Source organism: Ailuropoda melanoleuca, chromosome 7, assembly GCF_002007445.2.
Source record: "Ailuropoda melanoleuca isolate Jingjing chromosome 7, ASM200744v2, whole genome shotgun sequence".
Classification (NCBI taxonomy): domain Eukaryota; kingdom Metazoa; phylum Chordata; class Mammalia; order Carnivora; family Ursidae; genus Ailuropoda; species Ailuropoda melanoleuca.
In genome coordinates, this window is record NC_048224.1 from 8,970,360 (window position 1) to 8,995,499 (window position 25,140).

General features: G+C 36.3%; 1 protein-coding gene across 8 annotated transcripts in view; it reads left to right on the forward strand.

Annotated features, from left to right (window-relative positions):
* CCDC171 (coiled-coil domain containing 171) overlaps positions 1 to 25,140 on the forward strand; it is a 303,540-nt gene that overhangs the window by 48,995 nt on the left and 229,405 nt on the right. For all 8 annotated transcript variants that reach the window (XM_034663934.1, XM_034663935.1, XM_034663937.1 and 5 more), the window contains 2 exons: positions 15,085 to 15,177; positions 19,236 to 19,396. In XM_034663934.1, coding sequence (XP_034519825.1) covers positions 15,085 to 15,177; positions 19,236 to 19,396 — 254 coding nt within the window. The remainder of the gene's footprint in view (positions 1 to 15,084; positions 15,178 to 19,235; positions 19,397 to 25,140) is intronic.

Below are 25,140 nucleotides of genomic sequence, written 5' to 3' on the forward strand. Positions count from 1 at the left end.
GAAAAATGAACAGAATAGTGTAATGAATCTGATGTACCCATTACCAGCTTCAACAATGATCTATATATAGCCAATATTTTGTCATTTATACAACCCCACTCACTCCCCCTCCCATATTATAGTGAAATGCATCCCAGTCATATATTAACTATAAAAATTTCATTACAATTGCTTAAAAATGAGGGGTCTTTATTTAGAGTCACATTATCAATATTAAAACTAAATAAACAGTAATTACTTACTACAATTAAATATCCAGGCTTTATTCAGATTTTCATATTGCTCCACAAATGGTATAAATGTGTGTAAGAATGCAGTTTGATTCAGAATTCCAGTTACACATTACAATTGGTTGATATGTTTCTCTCTCTCTCTTTTAAAGATTTTATTTATTTGAGAGCAAGAGCGCATGCGCGTGCATGAGCGGGGAGAGGGACAGAGGAAGAGGGAGAGAGAGAAGGAGAGAGAATCTCAAGCGGACTCCACACTGAGTTCAGAGCCCTATGCAGGACTCGATCTCACGACCCTGAGATCATGACTCTAAGATCATGACTAGAGCTGAAACCGAGAGTCCGTTGCTCAACCAACTGAGCCACCGAGGCACTCTGGTTGATATATCTCTTAAATCTCTTTTAATCTACAGATTCTCCATCTGTAGCTTTCTTTTTTCCTTATATTTGTGAGAACACTAAGTTATTTGTGTATAGAGCCCCCACTGACTCTGAAATCACAGAACATCAAATATAAACAATGTTTCTTTTTTTTATTTTTTATTTTTTATTTTTTTTAAAGATTTTATTTATTTATTCAACAGAGATAGAGACAGCCAGCGAGAGAGGGAACACAAGCAGGGGGAGTGGGAGAGGAAGAAACAGGCTCATAGCAGAAGAGCCTGATGTGGGGCTCGATCCCAGAACGCTGGGATCACGCCCTGAGCCGAAGGCAGACGCTTAACCGCTGTGCCACCCAGGCGCCCCTAAACAATGTTTCTTAGTATAGATCTTTTTTATTTATGGTGACCGTTGTAGTTAGGAAACTCATGTCCTTCATTTTGAGGAATTCTTTTTTTTTTTTTTTTTTTTTTTAAAGATTTTATTATTTATTCGACAGAGATAGAGACAGCCAGCGAGAGAGGGAACCACAAGCAGGGGGAGTGGGAGAGGAAGAAGCAGGCTCACAGCAGAGGAGTCTGACGTGGGGCTCGATCCCATAACGCTGGGATCACACCCTGAGCCAAAGGCAGAGGCCTAACCGCTGTGCCACCCAGGCGCCCCTTGAGGAATTCTTTTGTATTATTTTTTCATAATTTTTCCCCAGGGCTTTTAGTATTCTCTCTTTCTCAGGCTTTTCTTATTCAAGTGTCACATCGACTGGATTGATGGTTTACTTCTTTTACCTTTCTGTTGTCTTTCTCTTTGTCTTTTTGTTGTGGCTTCTTGGGAGATTTACTTGACTTTGCTTTCTAATCGTCTTATTGGATATTTTCCTTTTTATTTTTAATTTCTGAGGGCTCTTGTTCTCTGTACCATTTTTTATAGCATCCTGTTCCTATGACTACTGTATTCATTTGTTTATTCAGTAAGTATTTATAGAGAGTATTAGGTGCACGTTTGGGTGCTTGAGGCATAGCAGTGAACAAAACAAAGTCTCTTCCTCTTGAACCTGACACTCTAGACAGGGAGAATCACACATTAAATGAAACAAAACATGATGAGCCCTATGGAGAGCAATAAAGCAGACTAGGGTTGGGTGCCTGGGTGGCTTAGTCGGTCAAGTGCTTGACTCTTTGTCTCGGCTCAGGTCATGATCTCAGGGTTGTGAGATCGAGCCCTGTGTTGGGCTCTGCACTCAGCCATGTCTGCTTGAGATTCTCTCCCTCTCCCTTTGCCCCTCCCCCCAACTTTCGCTCTCTCTCAAATAAATAAATAAATCTTAAAAAAAATAGACTAGGGGAGGTAATGAGTGACGAGACAGGATTGTTACCTTTTTATGTTAGTGGTCATAGAAGGCTCACTTGATAAGATGGCATTTGAATAGAGACCTGAAGAAAGAAAGGGGCAGCCATGTGGGTATCTGGAGGAAGAGTGTTCTAGGTGGAAGGCTGTGAGATGTGAGTGTGCTTGGAATGTTTGAGGAATAGCAGGTAGGGCATTATGACTGAAAGGGAAAGGCTAGTAGGATGTACAGAGCGGTAGGCAGATTTTATAGTCTCGATGGTCTTCTGTAATTCATTGTAAGAACTTTGGCTTTTTGTCTGAGTGAGATGAAAGCCATTGGAAGGTTTTGAGTGGAGGTCTGACATGCTTCCTTTTTTTTGTTTTAAAAGCATCATTCTGTATTCTCTTTGGAGAATAGGTTGTAAGAGACCATTTAGGAGATATGAAAGTTACCTCGAAGAGAGATAGTGTAGGGGAGGTGTTTGGATTTGTATGTATTGTGGACGATAGAACCAATAGAATGTGCAGATCAATTGGATCTGGCTTGTGAGAAAAAAGGAGGGAGTAAAGATAATGCCAAAGATTTTGGCATGAGCAAACAGGTGAATGCCATTTACTCAACTGGCAAAGAATGCAAGTGGCATCGATTTGGGAGAGGTCAAGAGTTTGCTCTAGGTATGTTAAATTGGCATGCCTGATAGACAGCCACGTGGGGATGTGGAGTAGACAGTTGAATATGAGGATGGGGTTTAGGGAAGCCTTACTATAGGGTGCTAAGGAATCATGGCAAATATATCATTGTGGAACTTTGAATGTCATAATCTGTAGGTCTTCTCTCTGCATTTCTGTAGATTCTGCAGAGTGCTCTGCTAGTTTTGTCTTTGGTGTTTGTAACATGGAAGAAGATCATGGAGGAAGAATCTGCATATCATACTGTTCAGTACACAGACTTTCCCCTGGTTTCAGTCTTGTGTATCCCTTGCCTCCACACCCTCTCTGTGTATCCCTGTGTGCAGCCTCTGGCTCAGATTCACATCCTCCAGACAAGAAACCTCCAGTTTGCGTAGTGGTTACGAAGGGGTAGTTGTTGGGCTGCTTGGGGTGGAGGTGGGTATCTGGAGGTTAAATTTCTCATACTGATGGCATTAAAATATCTTTGTTGAGATATAATTTACATGCTATAAATTTACCCACTTTTAGTGTACAAGTCAGTGATTTTTAGTGTACTCATAGAGTTGTGCAGCCAGCACCACAATCAATTTTAGAACATTTTTATCACCTCAAGAATAAACCCCATACCCATTAGGTATGACTTTCCTGTTCCCCCTTTCTCTCAGCTATAAGCAACTGCTCGTCTGCTTTCTGCCTCTATAGATTTGCCTGTCCTGGACATTTGCTATTAGTGTAACCATGCAACGTGTGGTCTTTTGTGATGGCTTTTTCCACTTAGCATGTTTCCAAGATTCATCCATATTGTATCAGGTATCAGGACTTCATTCCTTTTTATTGCTGAGTAATATTTCACTGTATTATATGCCACATTTTGTGTATCCATTTCTCAGTTGATAGGCATTTGTGTTGTTTTCACTTTTTAGCTATTATGAATAATGCCTCTATGAACAGGTTTTCCCGTGAACATTTTTCAGTTCTTTTGGGTATATACCTAGGAGTGGAATTGCTGGGTTATGTGGTAGTTCTGTGTTCAACTTTTTTGAGGAACTCTTGGACTATTTTGTGCAATGGTGGCAGTGTTTTACATTCCACCAGCAGTGTATGAGGGTTCCAGTTTCTCCAGATCCTCACCAGTACTTGTTATGATCAGTTTTTTTGATGATAGCCACCCTAGTTGGTGTATAATGGTATGTCATTTTGGTTTTGCGTTGCACTTCTCTAATGACTAATGATATTGAATACCATCCCATGTGCTTATTGGCCATTTGTATGTTATTGGAGAAGTATCTATTAAGATTCACTGTCTATTTTAATGGGTTATTTGTACCATACGAATGTAAGATATTAATAATAGGGGAAACTTGGTCTGGGGTATATAGGAACTCTCAATAATAACGCCAAGTGTGAACTTGGCAAAGATAAAATGACTCACACTCTTAACATACATGGCCTAATTTTATGTAAAGTTAGAGAAAAAATAAAAAATTCGATTATATTCTATATAATATTTTTAGCTTATTTATCACTTTGTGATGAACATTTTTTCAGGCCAATAAATTCAGGAATGTATCATGATTTAAAACTATTATGTGGTGGGGTACCTGGACTCTTGATTTCAGCTCAGGTCATGATCTCAGTGTCTTCAGATCGAGCCCTGCGTCTGGCTCTGCTCTGGACATGGAGCCTGCTTGAGATTCTCTCTCTTCCTCTCCCTCTGCCCCTTCTCTCTGCTCGTGCACACATGTGAGCACAAGCACTCTGTCTCTTAAAAAAAAAGATGTGGCATGTGGATGGCCCATTAAACGATTAGAATAGTTAAAGTCTGAATATACTTAGAATTAAAAAAGTCATTTAGAAGTCACTTTTAAGATGCTATAAAACCCTGTGATCATCACTAAAAACCTTTTAATTGCCTCATAGGTATGAAGAAGTACTAGGTAACAGTGATTTCTTTTTTGTTGATAAAATTCTAATTAAGCCAGTTTTGACTGAATTGGGGAAATATCTAATGTCTAAACTTTAGGATTTATTTTTGGATAACTCAGTATTGATTTTTTCCTTGTAAAATATTTACTTGCCCCAATTTCTTTTTTTTATTGATTGATGTTATAAACTTAAAATTGTTTTAGACTAATTGTACTTTGTGGTTTTTCTTAGCTACTCTGTAATTACTATTGGTAATATCAGGTCTCTGCTTTTGGAGAATTTGAAGCTTTGAAGGGTCGTCCAGATAGTCTCAATTTTTATTCTGTTTATAAGAATTTTATAAGTGGACTAGTATAGTCCTCCGATTCATCTATGATTCTTCATGTTTAGACACCTTTCAAAATTTTGCTTTATGGGATGCCTGGGTGGCTCAGTTGGTTAAGCATCTGCTTTCAGCTCAGATCATGATCCCAGGGTCCTCAGATCGAGTCCTGCATCGGGCTCCTTGCTCAGTGGGGAGCCTGTTTCTCCCTATGCCTGCTGCTCCCCCTGCTTGTGCTTGCTTTCTCTCTGACAAATAAATGTAATCTTAAAAAATTTTTTGCTTTATATTTAAGTGAATGTATCTTGTCTTGGCTCTTGGCCAGATGATGACATAATGAAGGAGAAGACATTAACTACTAGTAATTCTAGGGACTTAAGTAACTGTCAGTGGTATGTTTTTAAAAAAAGGATTACTATAAGATACATGAAATATAAGGATTATTATAAAATAAATGAGACAATAATGTTAAAGATAATAGAGGAAAACTGTTAACATTTTAATTTAATAGAACACGTTATTTAATGTCAGTAATATCAGAATAAAGCAACTAATAGACATGTAGCCCAATCAGTGCTTTAAATTTTAGTGAAGCTTTTTAATAGTTGCATTTCATGAAATGGTGATTTCTTAATGTGCCTGGACCAAAGCTGTATATGTATATATGATTTGTATTTTTAAAAAATCCGATAAACTATATACCATTGTGTGGCTTAATCATCTTAACACGGATCAATGGTTTCTTAGATTTAAAAAAAGAAAGCAAACTCCCAATCCAATTTTATAAATGTGGTGCTGGATACCACAGAACCAAGGGAAAAGTGAACTGGAAAAAGAAATATCTGCGGCTTTTATAAAACCTCTTCACAACTGGGGAGGTTTTTTTTTTTTTTTTATCATGGGAAATAAACTTAACTCAATAAGAAAAGAGAAAAGAGAAGATGCAAACCTAATAGTAAGAGAACTGAGGAATCTCGTGAAGATTACAGTGGAGAGAGAACTGCCTGCAAATAAATTCCGAATTTTATCTGTCAGTCACGTTCTGTACTACTGTAACGGAAAGCAGGGTAGAGTGTTGCTTTTTTCTCGATACGTAGACTACACTCAAGCGAAAAAGGAAAAGAAAAATGACTCTTACCTTTCTTGTTGTCTGTGAATACAACCTCATCTGATTTCACTTAAGCCACCATGTGTTTATAGGAATTATTTTTCAATACCTACTTATGCTGATTACCACTTATCAAGTGGGTAAATACTGAAATCACCTGGGTTATATAATTGTGCTTAGAAGTACTACACATTTTTGTATTTATGTTCATAGCGGACTTTAGAATAAGGAGTTTATTAAAAAATTTGTTAAATACTGAAGTTTTTGTTGCCAGGAGAGGTAAAGATGATTTTTAGAGAGGCTAAATTAATTTATGATGAGAATTTGTGTCCTACAAAATCTGAAATTTCCTATTTTCATTTTCTGTGGTTTCTTTTATTATACCCAACAGTAATAAAAGCTCTTTTTTTCCATTAAACTGTTTTATAATCTGAGTGATAGACTTCATTATTCATTCCTACTGAATAAAAATTTGCTGCATTCTCCAGTTTATATCTGTAGTTATCAGGTTGCTTCATATGTCTGTTCTGAAACTGGTAAGGCCCTGATCGTTGTGGCTCTCAGTGACTAGCTTTGAGGTTTAACTGCACAGTTAACCACAGCCGAGATGATGGGCATGGACAGCTCTAAATATTGGTACATTTGGCTGTTTCTTGAAATTGCTGTGTAATTTTATTTATTTTTAAATTAAATTAATTTAGGTAATCTCTACATCCAGCATGGGGCTTGAACTCACAATCCCAAGATCAAGAGTTGCATGCTTTACGGACTGATCCAGCCACGTGCCCCCAGGATAATAAATAATAAAGGACTCATAGATTTTCTTTGTTACAGTCTTTTAATATATGACTCAGTTTAAGTGATGTGATATTATGGTGCTTCTGTTGTTCAGATACTTGTCAAATGCTTAGAGACTTTGACCCTTTAAGATTTTTTTTTTTGTTCTGTAATAAAGAGTACTTTGAGATCTTCACTTTAAAGTCTTGAAGAGTACAATAGCTACTGTTTGTCCCCCCACACAGGTAAGAATAAGTATTGTAGTTAATTGTTAACAAACACATAATAAATTATTTACAGTCACTTAACTCTAACGAACTATACTTACTACTAAAATAACTATCAGTCTGTGATGATTCAGTTCCTTAGAATACCTTTCTGAAGATGGATTACTTCTATCTTGGTTACTGTGAAAGTGTCCATTGATGGGAAATATCAGGTGATCAAATCTGGAAAAATAGTTAAATAAACAGCCACTTTCTGTTTGTACAGCTGTTGACATTCTGGGGTAAACTTTGCACAACGGTTTTGGAAGCCGTGCTGTGTAACGCACTGCTGAGAAATCTCTAGTATGCACTTCTGTGATATTTCCTCCCCTGTTTTTCTTGTGCATTTTAGTGGACTCAGTTTTGTGTATCCAAGTTTTGCTGCTTGACTCATTCCTTTAGGTTCACTGATACCCTCCGAGCTGGATCTATTCTATTTTGAGGAGGAAGTCACGTAGTTGGAGGTGTTTTTTGGCCCAGTCCTTCAGCAGTGTGCACATCTGTTTTCATAACTTTTGTGAACCTTTGGAACAGGCCCATGGAAGCCACGGGAGCAGATGTGGTATGGAGAACAAATGTGGTCTGGGTATGTTTGGTTAGTTCTGCTGCTGAATTAGAGCTGGCAGCTCATACCCTGTGTTATGATAAAATAACAAGTAACAAGGGTTGGAACGGGAGACATCCTTCCCTATGTTACCTTCCTCAAAGAACAAACGCCCCCTTTTCTTTTTCTTTTTTTTTTTTTCAGTTGTCATGTCTCTTTAGTTTCTTTTCTTTCTTTTTTTTTTTTTTTTTTTTTATTATATTATGTTAGTCACCACACAGTACATCCCTGGTTTCTGATGTAAAAGTTCGATGGTTCATTAGTTAAACTCCCCCTTTTCTTAAGTGGAGTTGGTTATTTAATTGGGCTTAACGTGATTTAATGAGATATAAGTTGTAAAATAAAAAAAATAGTTATGAGCATAGAGTATTTACTGAAATAAAAATCTCTTGGCAGTATTTTGCAGTAGGAAAGGGCATGAAAATCAGCTAATAAATGATAAAATATGTGCTCATTTTGTGTAATACAAAGAACTCCATTGTTCATAATGTTGGGGAACAGACATAGGATAGTGTAATAGTTGTATTATAGGCAAACCCGTGTATACTATTTAAATTGACTTGTGGTATATATGAATATGTGTTGGATTTTGTATTTTAACCTGAATCGCATTATGATTTCTGCCTTGCTTTGTTGATTACATTAGGATTGGGTAAATGAGGCAGTTTATGACTGTACTGTTTCTCTTAGGCAGTATTGGAAAAAAATTTTTTGTGAACAGCACGTTGATGTTCCTGTAGCACCCTCTGCTGGATTTAAGAATTAATTCACCAGACCAGAAGATTAAAAAAATATTTATTAGGAGGGCTTTAATTTAATTATGTCTGTCAACAAAGCCCACTCGGAAGGAGTTTGTTTAAAGATTTGAAGATTTTTTTTGTTGTTGTTGTCCTTACTGATTAATCGATAGTTTTAGTAATAACAGTTTATAAAGTTTTCTTCTGGACATTTCATTCAAAGCAGGAAGGTATGAAAATAAAGGTGTGATCTCGGGTTTATAGGGCAGGAATAACAGAACCTCTTCTTGACTTTTGGAGTGAAAATCAGATAATTAATTAATGTGACATAACATACACATAAAAAAATGGAAAGAAGACTTGGATTGTTGAATCTTTTATCATGGAATGACTGAATATTCTATATTTCAATAAAATGTAAGATTATTATTTTGATAAGAGAAGCTTTATGCATATGCTTTTTGGAATCTGAAAAGAAAATGAACATTGTTAGACTCTATCTGTCTTTCTTAACTTTTTGCTTATTCTAATTTTTTTTTCTCAATGCCTATAGGCTATTTTCTTGTCACTGGTTAGACTTCTGACTTACAGAATCCAAGATGAGCATACTGAGAAGTCATTTTTAATTTTTTGAAACCAGGAACTTCATTTTGTAGGGTTTACATTAAAAATTTTTGTTTTAAACTAGTATTAGGCTTACCTAGAGTATGCTCATTTTAATCTGGTTAAACATAATATTTTTTTCTGCTGTAATAGTTATCATGCTTTAGACCTAAAACCAACAAGGATCCCTTGTTCTAAGGACTTAAAGTCAGCGTTTAGAGGGAACTTTTTTCAAAAATCAGGAAGCTTGACTTAGGTGGCTGTCACTTCTTTTACATAGTTTGCGGTTCTTTCGCTCAGGATTCTTTTATTGAGATATATTTCACACATCGTAACATTCATCCTTTTAAAGTATACAATTCAGTGATTTTTAGTATATTCACAAAGTTGTGCAACCATTACCACTAATTCCCGAACATTCTCATCACCCCAATAAGAAACTTGATGTGCGTTAGCAGTCACTGCTCATTTCTCCCTCCCACCCTAGCTGCTGGCAACCACTAACACACTTTCTATCCCTATGGATTTGCCTGTTTTGGACATTTCCTATAAATGAAGTCATACAATAATACATGGTCTTTTGTGTCTAGTTTCTTTCACTTAACATATATTTTCAAGGTTCATCTATGTCATAGCATGTATTGGTACTTAATTTTTTTTTTTTTGGCTGAATAAAATTCCACTGTAGGGATATATGCCATACTTTGTTCAGTTGATGGACATTTAGATTGTTTCTACCCTTTGGCTATTATGAAAAAAATGCTGATATGGACAGTTGTGTATATGTCTTTGTTTGAACATGTTTTTATTTCTCTGGAGTATATACCCAGGAGTGGAAATGCTGGATCATATGGAAACTGTTTAAATTTTTAAGAAACTGACAAACTGTTTTCCATAGTGGTGGTACCCATTTACATTCCCACCAGTAATGTATGAGGTTTCCAATTTCTCTACATCCTCACCAATACTTATTATTTTCCATTTTTTAAAATTATAGCTAGCCTAGTGTGCATGAAGATATATCTCTTTGTGGTTTGGGTGTGCATTTCCCTGATAACTAATAATGTTGGCTATCATTTCATATACTTACTGGCTGTTTTCATATCTTCTTTGGAGAAATGTCTATTCGAGCCTTTTACTCATTTATTTTTATTTTATTTTAAAAAAGATTTTATTTATTTGAGAGAGAGAGAGAGAGAAAGGGAATGCGAGTGAGGGGAGGGGCAGAGGGAGAAGCAGACACTTAACTGACTGAGCCACCAGGTGCCCCTACAAATTTTTTAAAAAATTGAAACGTTTATCTTTTTATTGTAAAAGTTCTTTGTATATTCTGCATACTAGACTCTTATCAGATACGTGATTATCTTCTCCTTTTCTCTATATTGCTTTCACTTTTTGATTAAGTTCTTTGATGCTCAAAATTGAAAATTTTAACGAGGTCCAATTTATTTTTTTTCTTTTGTCGCTCATGCTTTTGGTGTCATATTTCAGAATCTGTTGCCAAACCTGAGGTCATGAATTCTGTTTTCTTCTAAGAGTTATATGGTTTGAGCTTTTATATTTAGGCCATTGATCCTTTTGAATTCATTTTTATATATGATATGAGGTAGGGATACAAATTTATTCTTTTTTTTTTTTAAAGATTTTATTTATTTATTCGACAGAGATAGAGACAGCCAGCGAGAGAGGGAACAAGCAGGGGGAGAGGGAGAGGAAGAAGCAGGCTAATAGCAGAGGAGCCTGATGTGGGGCTCAATCCCACAATGCCGGGATCACGCCCTGAGCCGAAGGCAGACGCTTAACCGCTGTGCCACCCAGGCGCCCCACAAATTTATTCTTTTGCATGTATATATCCCATTGTCTCAGCACTGCCTAATGAAAGAGTGATTCTTTCATTGAATTGTCTTGGCTCAGGGTGCCTGGGTGGCTCAGTCGTTAAGCGTCTGCCTTCGGATCAGGGCGTGATCCCAGAGTCCTGGGATTGAGCCCCGCATTGGGCTCCCTGCTCTGCTGGGAGCCTGCTTCTTCCTCTCCCACTTCCCCCTGCTTGTGTTCCCTCTCTCGCTGGCTGTCTCTCTCTCTCTGTCAAATAAATAAATAAATAAAATCTTTCAAAAAATTGTCTTGGCTCTCTTGTCATAAATCAGTTGACCATTGATACATGGGTTTATTTCTGGACTCTCAGTTCTTTTTTATGGATCAGTATGTCTGTCCTTATGCCAGTTCTACAGTGTTTTGATCACTAGCTTTGTAGTAATATTGAAATCAGGAAATGGGAGTATTCCAACTTTGTTCTTCCTTTTCAAAATGGTCATGTTGACTTTTTGAGAGTGCTTTAGTAAAATTGTTTGGCTTTAATCCTGTGTTTTTCACACCCTTATGATGATGAAATTGCTTTTTCGTATAATAGCTAATCAACATCCCATGGGACTAATATTTGGTGTGAAACATGTTTTGAGAAAGGTGGTAGTGAGTATGAAGGGAATATTGTCTTTGATTATCTTAATATTTCAACAATATAGGTAGGAATTGATTGATTTAAACTCCCACCGTCCCACTGACTTTTTCTGCCTAGGCATGAATGGCTTAATTCATTCTAATGATTCTTGGTCATCAGAATAGAATTTTGTTAGATAAATAATGATGTCAGCACCATAGTTTCCCACCATACTTCCTTTGCTTTTGTTTAAAAATTTTTTCAATATGGGAAATTTCAATCATGCATGAAAGTAGAGAGAATACTAAAAGGAACCCCATGTGCCTATCACTCAGCTTTAATAATGATCAACTAGTGGCCGATATTATTTTATGAATATCAGCTTCCTCTTGTAACCCCCAGCTTGACTATTTTAAAGCAAATCCAGACATCATCATATAGTTTCGTCCATGAACATTTTTGTATATATTTAAAAAAGAAAGGAGTTAAAAAAATATATCAATTATTAAAAAAAATTTTTTTAAAGTAAGCTCTACACCCAGTGTAGGGCTTGAACTCATGACCCTGAGATCAAGAGTTGTATAATCTACCAACTGAGCCAGCCAAGCACCCCAATACCAATTATTATTACACCTAAAAAATAATAATAACTCTTTAGTTTTATATTTTTTCATTTCCAGTTTTTTTTTGAATCTTGAGTCTTGAGTTACCAGACTAAATTATGAATATTTACCAGCTTCATCTTTCAGTGGAATGCCTGTTACTTCTAAATACTCTAGTAGTATAGGATATACATGTCAGATTTTACCTTTAAAGATATTGTACTCTACTAACTTAAAAATCATTTTATTGTTTTGGGTTTAAATTATCTTTAGACCCAAAAGATCACATTGGGACTTACTGCTTTGTCTGCCTTCTAGAAACAAAGTCTTTTCTAATAACTCATTAAAAATGAGTTAATTCAGGACGCCTGGGTGGGTCAGTTGGTTAAACATCTGCCTTTGGCTCAGGTCATGATCCTGTGGTCCTGGGATCGACTTCCGCATGGGGCTCCCTGCTCAGCGGGGAGTCTGCTTCTCCCTCTCCCTCTGCCTCTGCCCCTGCTTCTGCTCTCTATCTCTGATAAATAAATAAAATCTTTTAAAGAAATGAGTTAACACTTTAAGAAATATTATTGACAGGGTTGCAGAATCTAAGTAAAGCAAATAAGTCAGTGTGAAAAAATAGTTTGTGAGTTTCATATTTGTGAAACACAGAGTGATTGAATCCTGAAGCAGAATTGCTTCCTGACAATGAAGGCCATTAGTAGTAAGAGGTATCTACAAAGGCCTCTAGAGAAGGGATGTTTGTGTTTATGCTCTGTTCTATAACAAGATATTATGGGAATCTGCTTTGCTCAAAGATAAGTCTAGTAATTTCTTACTTATTCACAGATGGCTTGCTTAATTTGTGAATGATCCAGTTTTTACTTACGCTGCTTCTTGCTATGATTCTGTAAAAAAAAAAAAATTGTGAAGGAAAGAGGCAAAATCAATTAATCAAGTTTTGCATTTAAAAAAACTTCAGCTTAAGCTAAGTGATAATTTCTTGCCCAGATTTTACTTGAAAAGGAAATCAAATTAGTAATGCCTTGGGGCGCCTGGGTGGCACAGTCATTAAGCGTCTGCCTTCGGCTCAGGGCGTGATCCCAGTGCTCTGGGATCGAGCCCCACATCAGGCTCCTCCGCTATGAGCCTGCTTCTTCCTTCTCCCACTCCCCCTGCTTGTGTTCCCTCTCTCACTGGCTGTCTCTCTCTGTCAAATAAATAAAATCTTTAAAAAAAAAATTAGTAATGCCTTACTCCACCACTATTGAACCATCTTTATTTGATGGACAGGACTCTAGGCATGGCTTTTCTTTGCTACTATTATCCTGAGACATCTGCAACTGGGGATCCCTGTAGCCCTACTTGCTCAGCCCTCAATAGGCTTTTGGTCATGACCAGTTCCCTTTTAGGGACTAGGAATCCAGTGCTTCTCACGGTTGCATTTTCTCAACAGAAATGGCATTCAGAAATAAAGCTCCTGACCTCTGATTCTGGCCAGAAGTTGTCTCTTGCCTGAAAATTGATAAATTGGGCTTCATCATGAAGAAAACTTTTGCTTTGTGAAAGACACTGTTAACAGTATGAAGAGACAAGTTGTAGACTTGGAGTAAATACTTGGAAATCACATATCCAGTAAATGACTTGTATGCAGATTATATAAACTCTCAAAACTCAATAAGAAGAAAACAAAAACCCAATTAAAAAATGGGGAAAGATCTGAACAGATACTTCACCAAAGAAGATATACAGATGGTGAATAAATATATGAGAAGATGCTCAATGTCATTAGTCATTAGGGAAATGCAAATTGAAACTGAAATGGAAGACCCATTACATGCCTTTTTGAATGTCTTAAACCTCCTCTTCCCCCAAAATGAAAAAACAAACATTGACCATGCCAAGTGTTGGTGAGGATGTATAAAATTATAAACAATTTAGAAAAGTTTGGGAGTTTCATAAAACATTAAACATACACCCACCATGTGACCCCGTCATTCTTTCCTTCACTTTTTACCTCAGAGAAATCGAAGTGTTTGCCCATACAAACACTTGTACATGAAGGCCCATAGCAGTTTTATTTGTAATAGCCCAAACTGGAAACAACTCAAATGTGCATCAACTGGTGAACAGATAAATCGGTGTGGTGTATCAACACAGTGGAACACTTTAACAATAAAAAGGAATACACTATTGATAAATGCAACCACATGGTGATTCTCAAAATAGTTATTCTGGGAGAAAGAAGCCAGGCAATAAAGAACACATGCTGTATGACTCAATTTATATGAAAATTTGGGAAATACAGTGATCGATAGTGACAAAAAGCAGATCAGTGGTTACTTGGGGATGGGGGTGGGGTGGTGAGGGCTGGATGAAGAGGTTACCAAGAGATATAAGGAATCCTTTAGGGGTCCTGGAAGTATTTCTTGTCTTCATTATGGCAGTGATTTCATGGGTATATATATATATATATATATATATATATATACTTATCAAATTATACACTTTTAAATATGTGCAGTTTATTATGTATGGATTATATGTCAATAAAAAAGAAAAAAAAAGGCAAGGTCTGGAGCATTCTTCCCGAGCATGATTTTCACATGATATTTTAACATGCCTTTTACAGTCTTGCAAAAGCAGAAGAAAAACGAGGCTATAGTAATCTAAAGTGTGATCCATATTCACGTTTTTAAAAATTTTTAATTTTTATTCCAGTATAGTTTACATATAGTGCTATATCAGTTTCAGGTGTACAATGTTGCGATCAACAGTTCTATCATTACTCAGTGCTCATCGTGATTAAGTGTGCTCCTAATCCCCTTCACCTGTCTCACCCATCCCCCACCCACCTCCCCTCTGGTCACCCTCAGTTTGTTCTCTATAGTTAAGTCTGTTTTTTGCTTTGTCTCTCTCTCTTTTTTCTTTTGTTCACTTGTTTTGTTTCTTAAATTCCAAATATGAATGAAATCATACGGTATTTGTCTTTTTCTAAGTGACTTATTTTGCTTAGCATTATACTCTCTAGCTCCATCCCTGTTGTTGCAGAGATCCATATCCATTTTAAATACCAACGTTTGTGAGTTTAAACTTTTAATTTGTTTTCAGGCAACTACTCTAAGAGTGAGGAAATTAGAAGAAAATATTGAAGCAGAAAGAGCAGCTCATTTGGAATCAAAATTTAATTCTGAAATTATTCAGGTAAAACATAAGCAAAAATTTTTTGGTATGGATTTAATTAAGTTGGGAAAAGCAGCATTCTGTTCAGACAGCTAAGGTATAGAATGGGTAGCAAAGGGGCACCTGCGCGGCTCAGTCAGTCAAGGCCCTGACTCTTGGTTTCAGCTCAGGTCATGATCTCAAGGTTGTGAGATCAAGCCCCACGAGGGGTTCCGAGCTCAGTGCAGAGTCTGCTTAGGATTCTTTCCCTTTCCCTTGGCCTCTCCCCCACGCTATCTCTCTCTCAAATAAATAAATAAAATTAAAAAAAAAAGAATGGTCTCATATCATTAAGACACTCATTATTCTGTTTGCTCTCAGGAGATAGTTGAGGATGGTTTTATTAGAGGAGGGGTTGGCACACTACTGCCCACAGGCCAAATCTCACCCACTTCCTGTTCGAGGGAGGTTTTGTCTTCTCTGTGGGGCGTTTATGCTGCAGTGGCAAAGGGGGGTGGTTACATTAGAGACATTATGGCCTGCAAAGTCCAAAATATTTCCCATCTGGCCTGTTACAGAAAGACTTGCTGATTGTAGTGTTCTTTTCATCAACAGCCATGGGATGAATTTCTTTTTGAAAACACCTAAAAAATATGCACTTTCATTTATTGAGTAGATAGCCTGTGGACATTGCTTATCACTTGTATTAAGAGCTGAAGGTATAAAGGTGAAGAGACTACTCTTGGAACTTACTTCCATTATCAGAAATACTGTATATTTAACTTCTATATAGATTATACAGATAAATGTATGGATAGAAATATAAAATACTAAAATACTATGAGAGCATAATAAAGATGAAATCTGAGAGGGATATTAGTTGAAGGCATCCTAAGGAAAGTGTCCTCCAGGTCTTAGAGAATGAGAAGTAATTTCTAAGAGATAGGAAGGCATTCCAGCTAGGGGTTGGCAAACTACTGCTCATGGACCAAGTCTGGCCCATGGCCTATGTTGTGTATAAAGTTTCATATAAAGTTCCAGAAATCTAAGTTCCTTAATTTAATTTTTTTTCAAGTAGGCTCCACACCCAGCATGGGGCTTGAACTCAGAACCTGAGATCAAGAGTTGCAAGCCCTATTGACTGAGCCAGGCACCCTTCAATTTCTTAATTTAATTTGGATTTTTTTTTAAGACTTAGATTTTTCCCTTACATTAAATTTTAATTGTTTAAACAGGTCTTAATATAGGATGCAACTAAGCTTATAAGAATTTTATGATAAATTTTTAAAAAACCTTTATCTTTAATGAAATGCCCCCTTTACCCACAAAATTCTCAGGCCCATGTATTTGAGTGCATTTTATTTTAAGCAAACTTGTGCAAGTTAAGCGTGGAGCCCAATGCGAAGCTAGAACTGACGACCCTGAGATCAAGACCTGAACTGAGATCAAGAGTCAGACACTTAACCAACTGAGCCACCCAGGCGTCCCTAAGCTTTTTTCTTTTTTTTTAAATGATAGAATCACCCAAAATGACATCAATAAGCATTAAGGCTAACGTTTTAAATTTATGAAAGAAGTATAATTCAAAATTAAGTTTTTCATTGTAGTTACAATTTATGCCAGGGGATATATAGTTAATAGCTACAAAAATAAAAATTGTTACATGTATATTTTTTACTCATATAGTTTAAAATTAATATTTGATATTTAACTTCATGTTATGACTCAGAAAAAAAGCCAAAGTTTATATTTGAATCATATATCTATAAATATTGGCAAGTATTTTCAATGAGGTACACCTAGTAAAATTCAGTTTCAGATTAGTTTAAAAGCAAATGAGACCACTAAATAGTTGTAATTAATCATCATCTTATCATAAACTGTAGTTAAATGTATGTTTGAAGTATTCTGTTGTTAAAGTTGTTCTCATAGAAATGAGAAAGTAGAATCAAAGAGTTGACTCAGAATTATCAATTTGAAGCCTACTTCTCTTTCAGTTGGATTGGTTTATCATTTGCGATTGAGTGTGCTTATTTTCTGAAAGAAGATAGCAATGCAGGTGGAAGAAAATGTTTCCTAGATTTATTATTTTACTTGTCAACATTGGATTTAGACAAAATAGCAAAGAAAAATAAAGTTTAAAAGACCAAATTTGAAAATATACCAAGCTGTATCATCAGATCTATTCTATGTCCTTACTTTAGTGTAAGAATGTTTTGATTATTCCAAAATACTTTTGAATAATTACAAATAATAATTCTAGTGCTTATTATTTGTATGGATTAATTTTCATGTTGTTCTAGGCTTCTTTTCTTGGTGACATCATCTTTCTTAGCTCACATTATCTTTTGCCAACCCCAGGAGGCTTCTTCATAGCTTTTCTCTGATTTCGTGGCCCTTTGTGCCTGCTTCTGGGACAGGAGACACTTATCACATTCTGTTGTGGTCTCTCCTCTCCTAAAGATGAGGACCTCCTCAAAACTAAGACTATTTTCATGATTATTGTATAGTATCGTTTTTTTTTTTAAGATTTTATTTATTTATTCAACAGAGATAGAGATAGCCAGTGAGAGAGGGAACACAAGCAGGGGGAGTGGGAGAGGAAGAAGCAGGCTCATAGCAGAAGAGCCTGATGTGGGGCTCGATCCCATAACGCCGGGATCATGCCCTGAGCCGAAGGCAGACGTTTAACCGCTGTGCCACCCAGGCGCCCCTATTGTATAGTATCTTGAGGACTAGCTCACTGCCTGGCACATATTAAGTGCTTAATAAATATTTATCCAAACATTTATTAAATAAATATTATACATACATGTGTAATGTTAAATATATGTTAGATGAATATTACCTCATTAGATCTTTGTAACAACCCTGTAGTCTGTTTATTATTATTATTAATATTATTTATTGTTTACAGATGAGGAATCTCAGGCCTTTGGTGTTTTAGTAACATGCCAAAGGTCACATAAGTTCATTTGTAGAGCTGGAAGTTAAATGTGAGCTTTATGGTTCTAAAGCCCATATTCTATTTAGTGTAAAGCATTTTCTACCACTCCCCACTTTTTCTGAGCCTTAGCGGTCTATTTTTTATTTTTAATTAAATTTTCTGAGAAAGGTAAAACATCCACAAAGTTCAAAAATCAAAACAATATTAAATGATCGAGAACTCTTGCTTTCACTCCTGTCTCTCCCTTCGCTCTACCCTCTTGCCTGCTACTTAATTTTTTCCACTTGTTTACCCAAAATACAGCATACTACATACACTGATCTGGACTTTGCTTTTTCAGTCTATGTTAACACCACACAGAGAACCTCCTTTTCAAAAGTTGTTTCGCAGTTTTTTTTTTTTTTTTATAAAGTTGCATATTATTCTTTTATGGGAATGTACTTTGTTTATCTATTCTGTCAATGTTTACATAGAATCTAGTTTTCAAAGTGTTTTATTATGTAAAGTTTCAAGTATATGCAAAAGTGGAGAGAATGGCAAAATGAACTCCCCACGTAGCCATCCCTTCAAGATTTACCTCCAGTCAATTGTATTTTTTATCTGTTGCCCCCATCTACTCCCCATCCTTATATCATTTTGAAGCAAATCCTAGATATCAAATCTTAGATATAACTACGCTCATAAATACTTTAGTCAAATCATATTATTTGATAATAAAAGTTTTACTTTTCTACAGTAAAAAATCTCTAGGAATAAAAAAGATCTGTTAGCTTTCCTGGGTTTCTAAAGATGTGAATGTAATGATGTTTCTCATGAGAGAGGAAGAATACTTACCTTTTGTTTTCCAAAACCACTAATTTCGTTATGTTTTATAAAAGAAGTATCCAAATGGAATAGTAGGTCAGAATTCGGCACTTGGATTAGGCATTTCCATAGCACAGTTAACCATTCTTCCACTCTTCCTCCCTTCCATTAAACACGTTGAGAAAGGGAATACACTGTCTTTTGTTTATTTTCCTTTTTAAACCAAAGCAGGAAGGACGCAGTGTTTGGATGAATGATAAACTGCTGCTAATGGACTCTATTCAATTTGACTAGTCTTTGATGCTAGCAGTTCCTTGCTTGTTTTAATTACTTCTCTGTTATTTGGTAGTTACGGATTCGAGACCTTGAAGGTGCTTTGCAGGTAGAAAAGGCCAGCCAAGCAGAAGCTGTTGCAGATTTGGAAATGATCAAGAATGAATTCAAAGAAGTTGAAAGTGCGTATGAGCGAGAAAAGCATAATGCACAAGAGAGCTTTGCAAAACTAAGTTTGTAAGTGTTTTACTGTAAAATTCTTTATAAAGATTTATGAAACTTGCATAAGTATGAATGTGTAGCATTTTAGATTTAGCTCGCATTAATGTCAGTGCTAGATTGGGGATAAAGGATTTCATAAAACATAACTATACTTCTCTGTGTATAGTGGAAATGCTTTTTTTGGATTTCGAAGTATAATGGCTATTCCAAGTAGTCTCTGAAATGCAGTTTTAAATATGTTAATGCAGAGTAAATATGTTAATAAATTTTCCATTTACTGATGTAATACAGTATCTTTAAAGATCTTGATTTCTGGGCCACCTAAAAAGGTCTTTGTGAAGATGGGTAACGTTTGAGATTTTCTCAAACTACAGAAATATTAGTAGTCGGGGCTAATACCACTTTTAGTGGTTGGTATACATTGTGGCTCACTTGCTTTCTAGCATTGCATGATTTCATTCAGTTTATAGAACTCCCTATGAAGTAGCTGCTCCTTTAATCCCTGTTTTACAGTTGTGAAAATTGAGGCTTAATGGGGACACATAACTAGTAAGTGGTAGTCAGGGTCTTTTTGACTCCTACTGATTTTAACCTTTTTCAATTCAAAAGCCTTTCATCTGGAATGTTCTGTAGGACATGCTTTAAGAAGTTTATAATTCTTTAATATGTTTCCAAAAAATTTGATAGTAGATATTTTAAACCATTTTTCCGCGTAGGGTGAAATGCATACCACCATTGGTATGTGACATGGTAATAGGTTGGTGCACTAGAGTTATGTATTTATGTTTAGTGTTAGTTTGCATATGACAAATAGAAATGGGTTTTCCATTTACAACAACAATATAAAGATTTCTCTTAAAATACTTCATTTAACTTAAGAAATGAATTAAAGTATTATTAAATAATAGTGATTATTGTGGGTGTGGCAAAATCATAAAGGTGGCACTTGAAAGACTGACTTGAAAGATTGCGGTTGAAAAATAGGCTCAAATGGATGAAAGACCTAAATGTGAGACAGGAATCCATCAAAATCCTAGAGGGGAACACAGGCAGCAACCTCTGTGACCTCAGTCACAGCAACTTCTGGCTAGACACATCTCCAAAGGCAAGGGAAACAAAGGCAAAAATGAACCATATGGACTTCATCAAGATAAAAAGCTTTTGCACAGCAAAGGAAATAGTCGACAAAACCAAAAGACAACAGACAGAATGGGAGAAGATACTTGCAAATGTCTTATCAGATTAAGGGCTAGTATCCAAAATCTATCAAGAACTTATCAAACTCAACACCCAAAGAAGAAATAATCCAGTCAAGAAATGGGCAGAAGACATAAACTGACATTTCTCCAAACACGACATCCAAATGGCCAACAGACATATGAAAAAATGCTCAACATCACTCGGCATCAGGGAAATACAAATCAAAACCACAATGAGATACCACCTCACACCAGTCAGAATGGCTAAAATTAACAAGTCAGGAAACAACAGATGTTGGCAAGGATGCAGAGAAAGGGGAACCCTCTTACACCGTTGGTGGGGATGCAAGCTGGTGCAGCCACTCTGGAAAACAGTATGGAGGTTCCTCAAAAAGTTGAAAATAGAGGTACCCAGCAACCCAGCAATTGCACTACTGGGTATTTACTCCACAGATACAAATGTAGTGATCCGAAGAGGCACCTGCACCTCAATGTTTATAGCAGCAATGTCCACAAGAGCCAAACTATGGAAAGAGCCCAGATGTCCATCGACAGATGAATGGATAAAGAAGATATGGTGTGTATATATATAAACACACACACACACACACACACACACGCACGCACAAAATGGAATACTATCTAGCCATCAAAAAAATTGCAACCTTGCCATTTGCAACGAGGTGGATGGAACTAGAGGGTATTTTGCTAAGTGAAATAAGTCAATCAGAGAAAGATAATATTCATATGATCTCACTGATATGTGAAATTTAAGAAACAAAATAGACAATCATAGGGAAAGAGAGGGAAAAATAAAACAAGACAAAATCAGAGAGGGAGACAAACCCTAAGAGACTCTTAATCATAGGAACAAACTGAGAGTTGCTGGAGGGGAGGTAGGTGGGGGAATGGGGTAACTGGGTGATGGACATTAAGGAGGGCACGTGATGTAATGAGCACTGGGTGTTATATAAGACAGATGAGGGGCGCCTGGGTGGCACACGGGGCGCCTGGGTGGCACAGCAGTTAAGCGTCTGCCTTCGGCTCAGGGCGTGATCCCGGCGTTGTGGGATCGCCCCACATCAGGCTCCTCCGCTACGAGCCTGCTTCTTCCTCTCCCACTCCCCCTGCTTGTGTTCCCTCTCTCGCTGGCTGTCTCCATCTCTGTCGAATGAATAAATAAAATCTTAAAAAAAAAAAAAAAAGACAGATGAATCACTGACCTCTACCTCTGAAACTAATAATTCATTATATATTAATTAATTGAATTTAAATTAAAAAAGACTGGTGTTGAAAAATTTAAAATTACTACTTTTAGTAGTAATGCTTATAATATTTTAAACCAGTAATTTTTTTTTTTTTAAGATTTTATTTATTTATTTGAGTGAGAGAGACAGAAAGCATGTGCAGAAGCAGGGGGAGGGGCAGAGGGAGAGGGAGAAGCAGATTCCTCGCTAAGCAGGGAGCCACTACACAGGGAGCTGGATGCTGGGCTTGATCCCAGGATCCCAGGACCCTGAGGCAAACTCAGATGCGTAACCAGCTGAACCACCCAGGCGCCCCTAAACGAGGATTCTGAACTGAAGTTTTTTGCTTCCTCTGGGATGACTTAGATGACATTCTGTGAATGTTATTCTTAAGACTTATCCACTTTATTGCCTTTGAACCATTGTTTGAATCTGTCCATTTATATATAAATATGTTTGAAGGGCCTTTATGCAGAATATACGCAGGCTTCTTTACTGTTGCTTTGAGGTAATGATTAGTACCTGCAAGTGATTAAAGATTTCAATAATGAAATAATTATAGGCTTCTTTGGGGACCTAGTGAACTCCCTGCTTTGGGAAGTTCAGAACAGAAGGTGGGTGATTCTTTGTCATGGATATTGAAGAAGAGAGTCCTGCAAAGGTTGGACTAGACGAATTTTAAAGGACCTGCTAACAATTAAGCTTAAGATTTTTTTTTTTTAAGTAAACTCTACCCACAACGTGGGGCTCGAATTCATGACTCCAAATCAAGAGTTACATGCTTCACTGACTGAGCCAGCTAGGAGCCCCAAGCTCCAAGATTTTAACCTATGTACTTTTCTTTTCTTTTTTTAAAATTTACATTCTAGTTAGTTGACATACAGTTCAATATTGGTTCTGGAGTGGAGTTCAGTGTTTCATTATTTACATATAATACCTGGTGCTCATCATAACACGTGCCCTCTTAATGTCCATCACCTGTCTATCCCATCCGACCTATGTACTTTTCTAATCGGATCCCAAAGCAAATTTTTCACTTAAATTTGTTTTACTATTATTTGTGTTTTGGTGCTTAAAAAATTTTATGCAGATTTTTTATTCCAATAAGTAAATATTAACTAACAATTCTGAATATTAGTTACATATTCCAACTAAGCACCAGCTAACAATCCTAAATACTTTAACATAACATCCCTTATCTGTTCTTTATCCCTATATAACTGTGCTATAATAATAAAGTTAATAATAATAAACAATAAAAATTAAATAATAATTAAAACCCACTACTCATTACTGCAACTCAGTTCCTGTGACTTCTCTTCCCCATCACATCTTCCTTTTCTCTGTATGTACTGTGACCACCACTTCGTTCCAATGATGTGTGGTATTAGAAGGAATGATATGACATGAGGGGTGATTGGTTCAGTTATATAATTTTCTATTTGTGCTTCTGACTTTCCTTCAGAATCTTCCTTAAAAATATTTTAAAACATTTTAGAGTCACAGACTCCCAAATATTAATTTTTCAAAGTAACTCTGAGTTTTGGATAATGTATTCCAAAAGAAACTTGGTAGATTTTAGGTCATTAAGGTAAATGATACCTTTAATTTACAACCCTGAGAGCAGGGAATTTTGGGGTAGGACATTGTTTTACCTGTCGGATAGAATTAATTTAACAACTGGTAATAATGGCATTATAGAGAAAATGCTGCCTGAACTTTCCCCGTGGTTAAGGTTCTTAAGCTTGTTTTCTCCTGGGTGGATCTGGGTCAGGAGAAAAAAAGCTATGTGTCTAGTTGGATTTATAATTTTGGTCAACAGTTTCATAACAGTGAACTTTCCTGCATGAAACTATTTTAGGTGGAATACACACACACACACACACACACACACACACACACATACATACATACATACTTAGGTATATTTTACATATATATTTTAAAGAGCTCAGCTAAGAATTTGGTAATAATAACAGGCTATTCTAACAAATATATATATATATACACACACACATACATACACACATATATATAATTTTAGATAGGATATATATCTGTTCTGTATTTCTAGTCAAATTTTCTTAGTTATAAATCTTTTTTGCATCTAAAAGTTGCAGTATGAAACTAAAGCTTTTCAATAATCTTTATTTTAGAGTTTTCTGTATGTCAGGTGTTCATTAGCTGTGGTAACTGATTGCTGGGCAGTGATGGGGGAATGAGCTCATGGTAACTTTAAATCTAGTTTAAAATTAAATTTAAAACAGCACTAGTCAAAGATACGATACTGAATAGACTGAATCTTTATTTATTTATTTCATTACACTCAATATTTAGGAACTTCTTTATTTTTCTAAATATATCATCTAAAAGTATAAAAATAAGAAAAGTATTATAATTTTTTAGCAGTATTATTGTGTATATTCTGGATAAAAGACCAGAGCTGGTTATTTGTTAAAGCAGCCTGTGATGAAGTTCTTAGTTGAGCTCTTTTAGAAAAATAATAGAATGGGAATCCAGTAGGAAAGAAGGCATCTTAACTAGGGGTTTCCTTCCTTTCCCTTCACTTTCTTGCCTAAATCCTCCACCTGCTAAGTCCTGGTGCTTCTCCTTTGGAATTCAAAGAGTCAGGGCTCTGAGTCAGGGCTCCATTTAACCTTCATTACACTCCTGGCTGATTCTTTGCCCTTGGTGCGGTTTTGCCAGAAGCCTAGAAGCTGACGACTTCCTGGGTTGTGCGTGACATTGCCGACAGTGAGGAGTGTCCCCCCATTTTAGTGGACCCAGTTCGAACTTGAACCCAGCATCAAATGACAGAGGCATTTAATTTTATATTTGCCGAGTGGTAATAATTTTTAATTAAAATTGTGACTTTATCAAGTTTAGCTTGTACATAGTCTAAAAAGTAAAATAGCACTGCAAGGTCAACAGTTTCACGCCCCTTGCTCTCTGCTACCCATTTCCACTTCCTTGAGGCAACTGCTTTTAATTCTTATTGTTGTTTCTTCTGATGTTTAACTTCCTGTTTCTGAATAACATGCATATCCTGCCATGTTTTCAATTTCCACCTTTAGATATTATCTGTTGGCACCCCCCTTCCCCCTGCTTACTTATTATCTCTATTGTACACTTCTCCCACACGGCACCTTCTTATTCCTCCCTTCCCCCCATCCTTTCTGTGGGGTTCTATTTTGGGGTATTTTTTTCTCTAACTTTTTTTTCTTAGTAACTCATCTTTATTTTTCTTCATAGCACAGCTTATTATATTCTTTGTTGTGTATTGTCTTTCCTCTTATGTGGACAGGACCTTTGT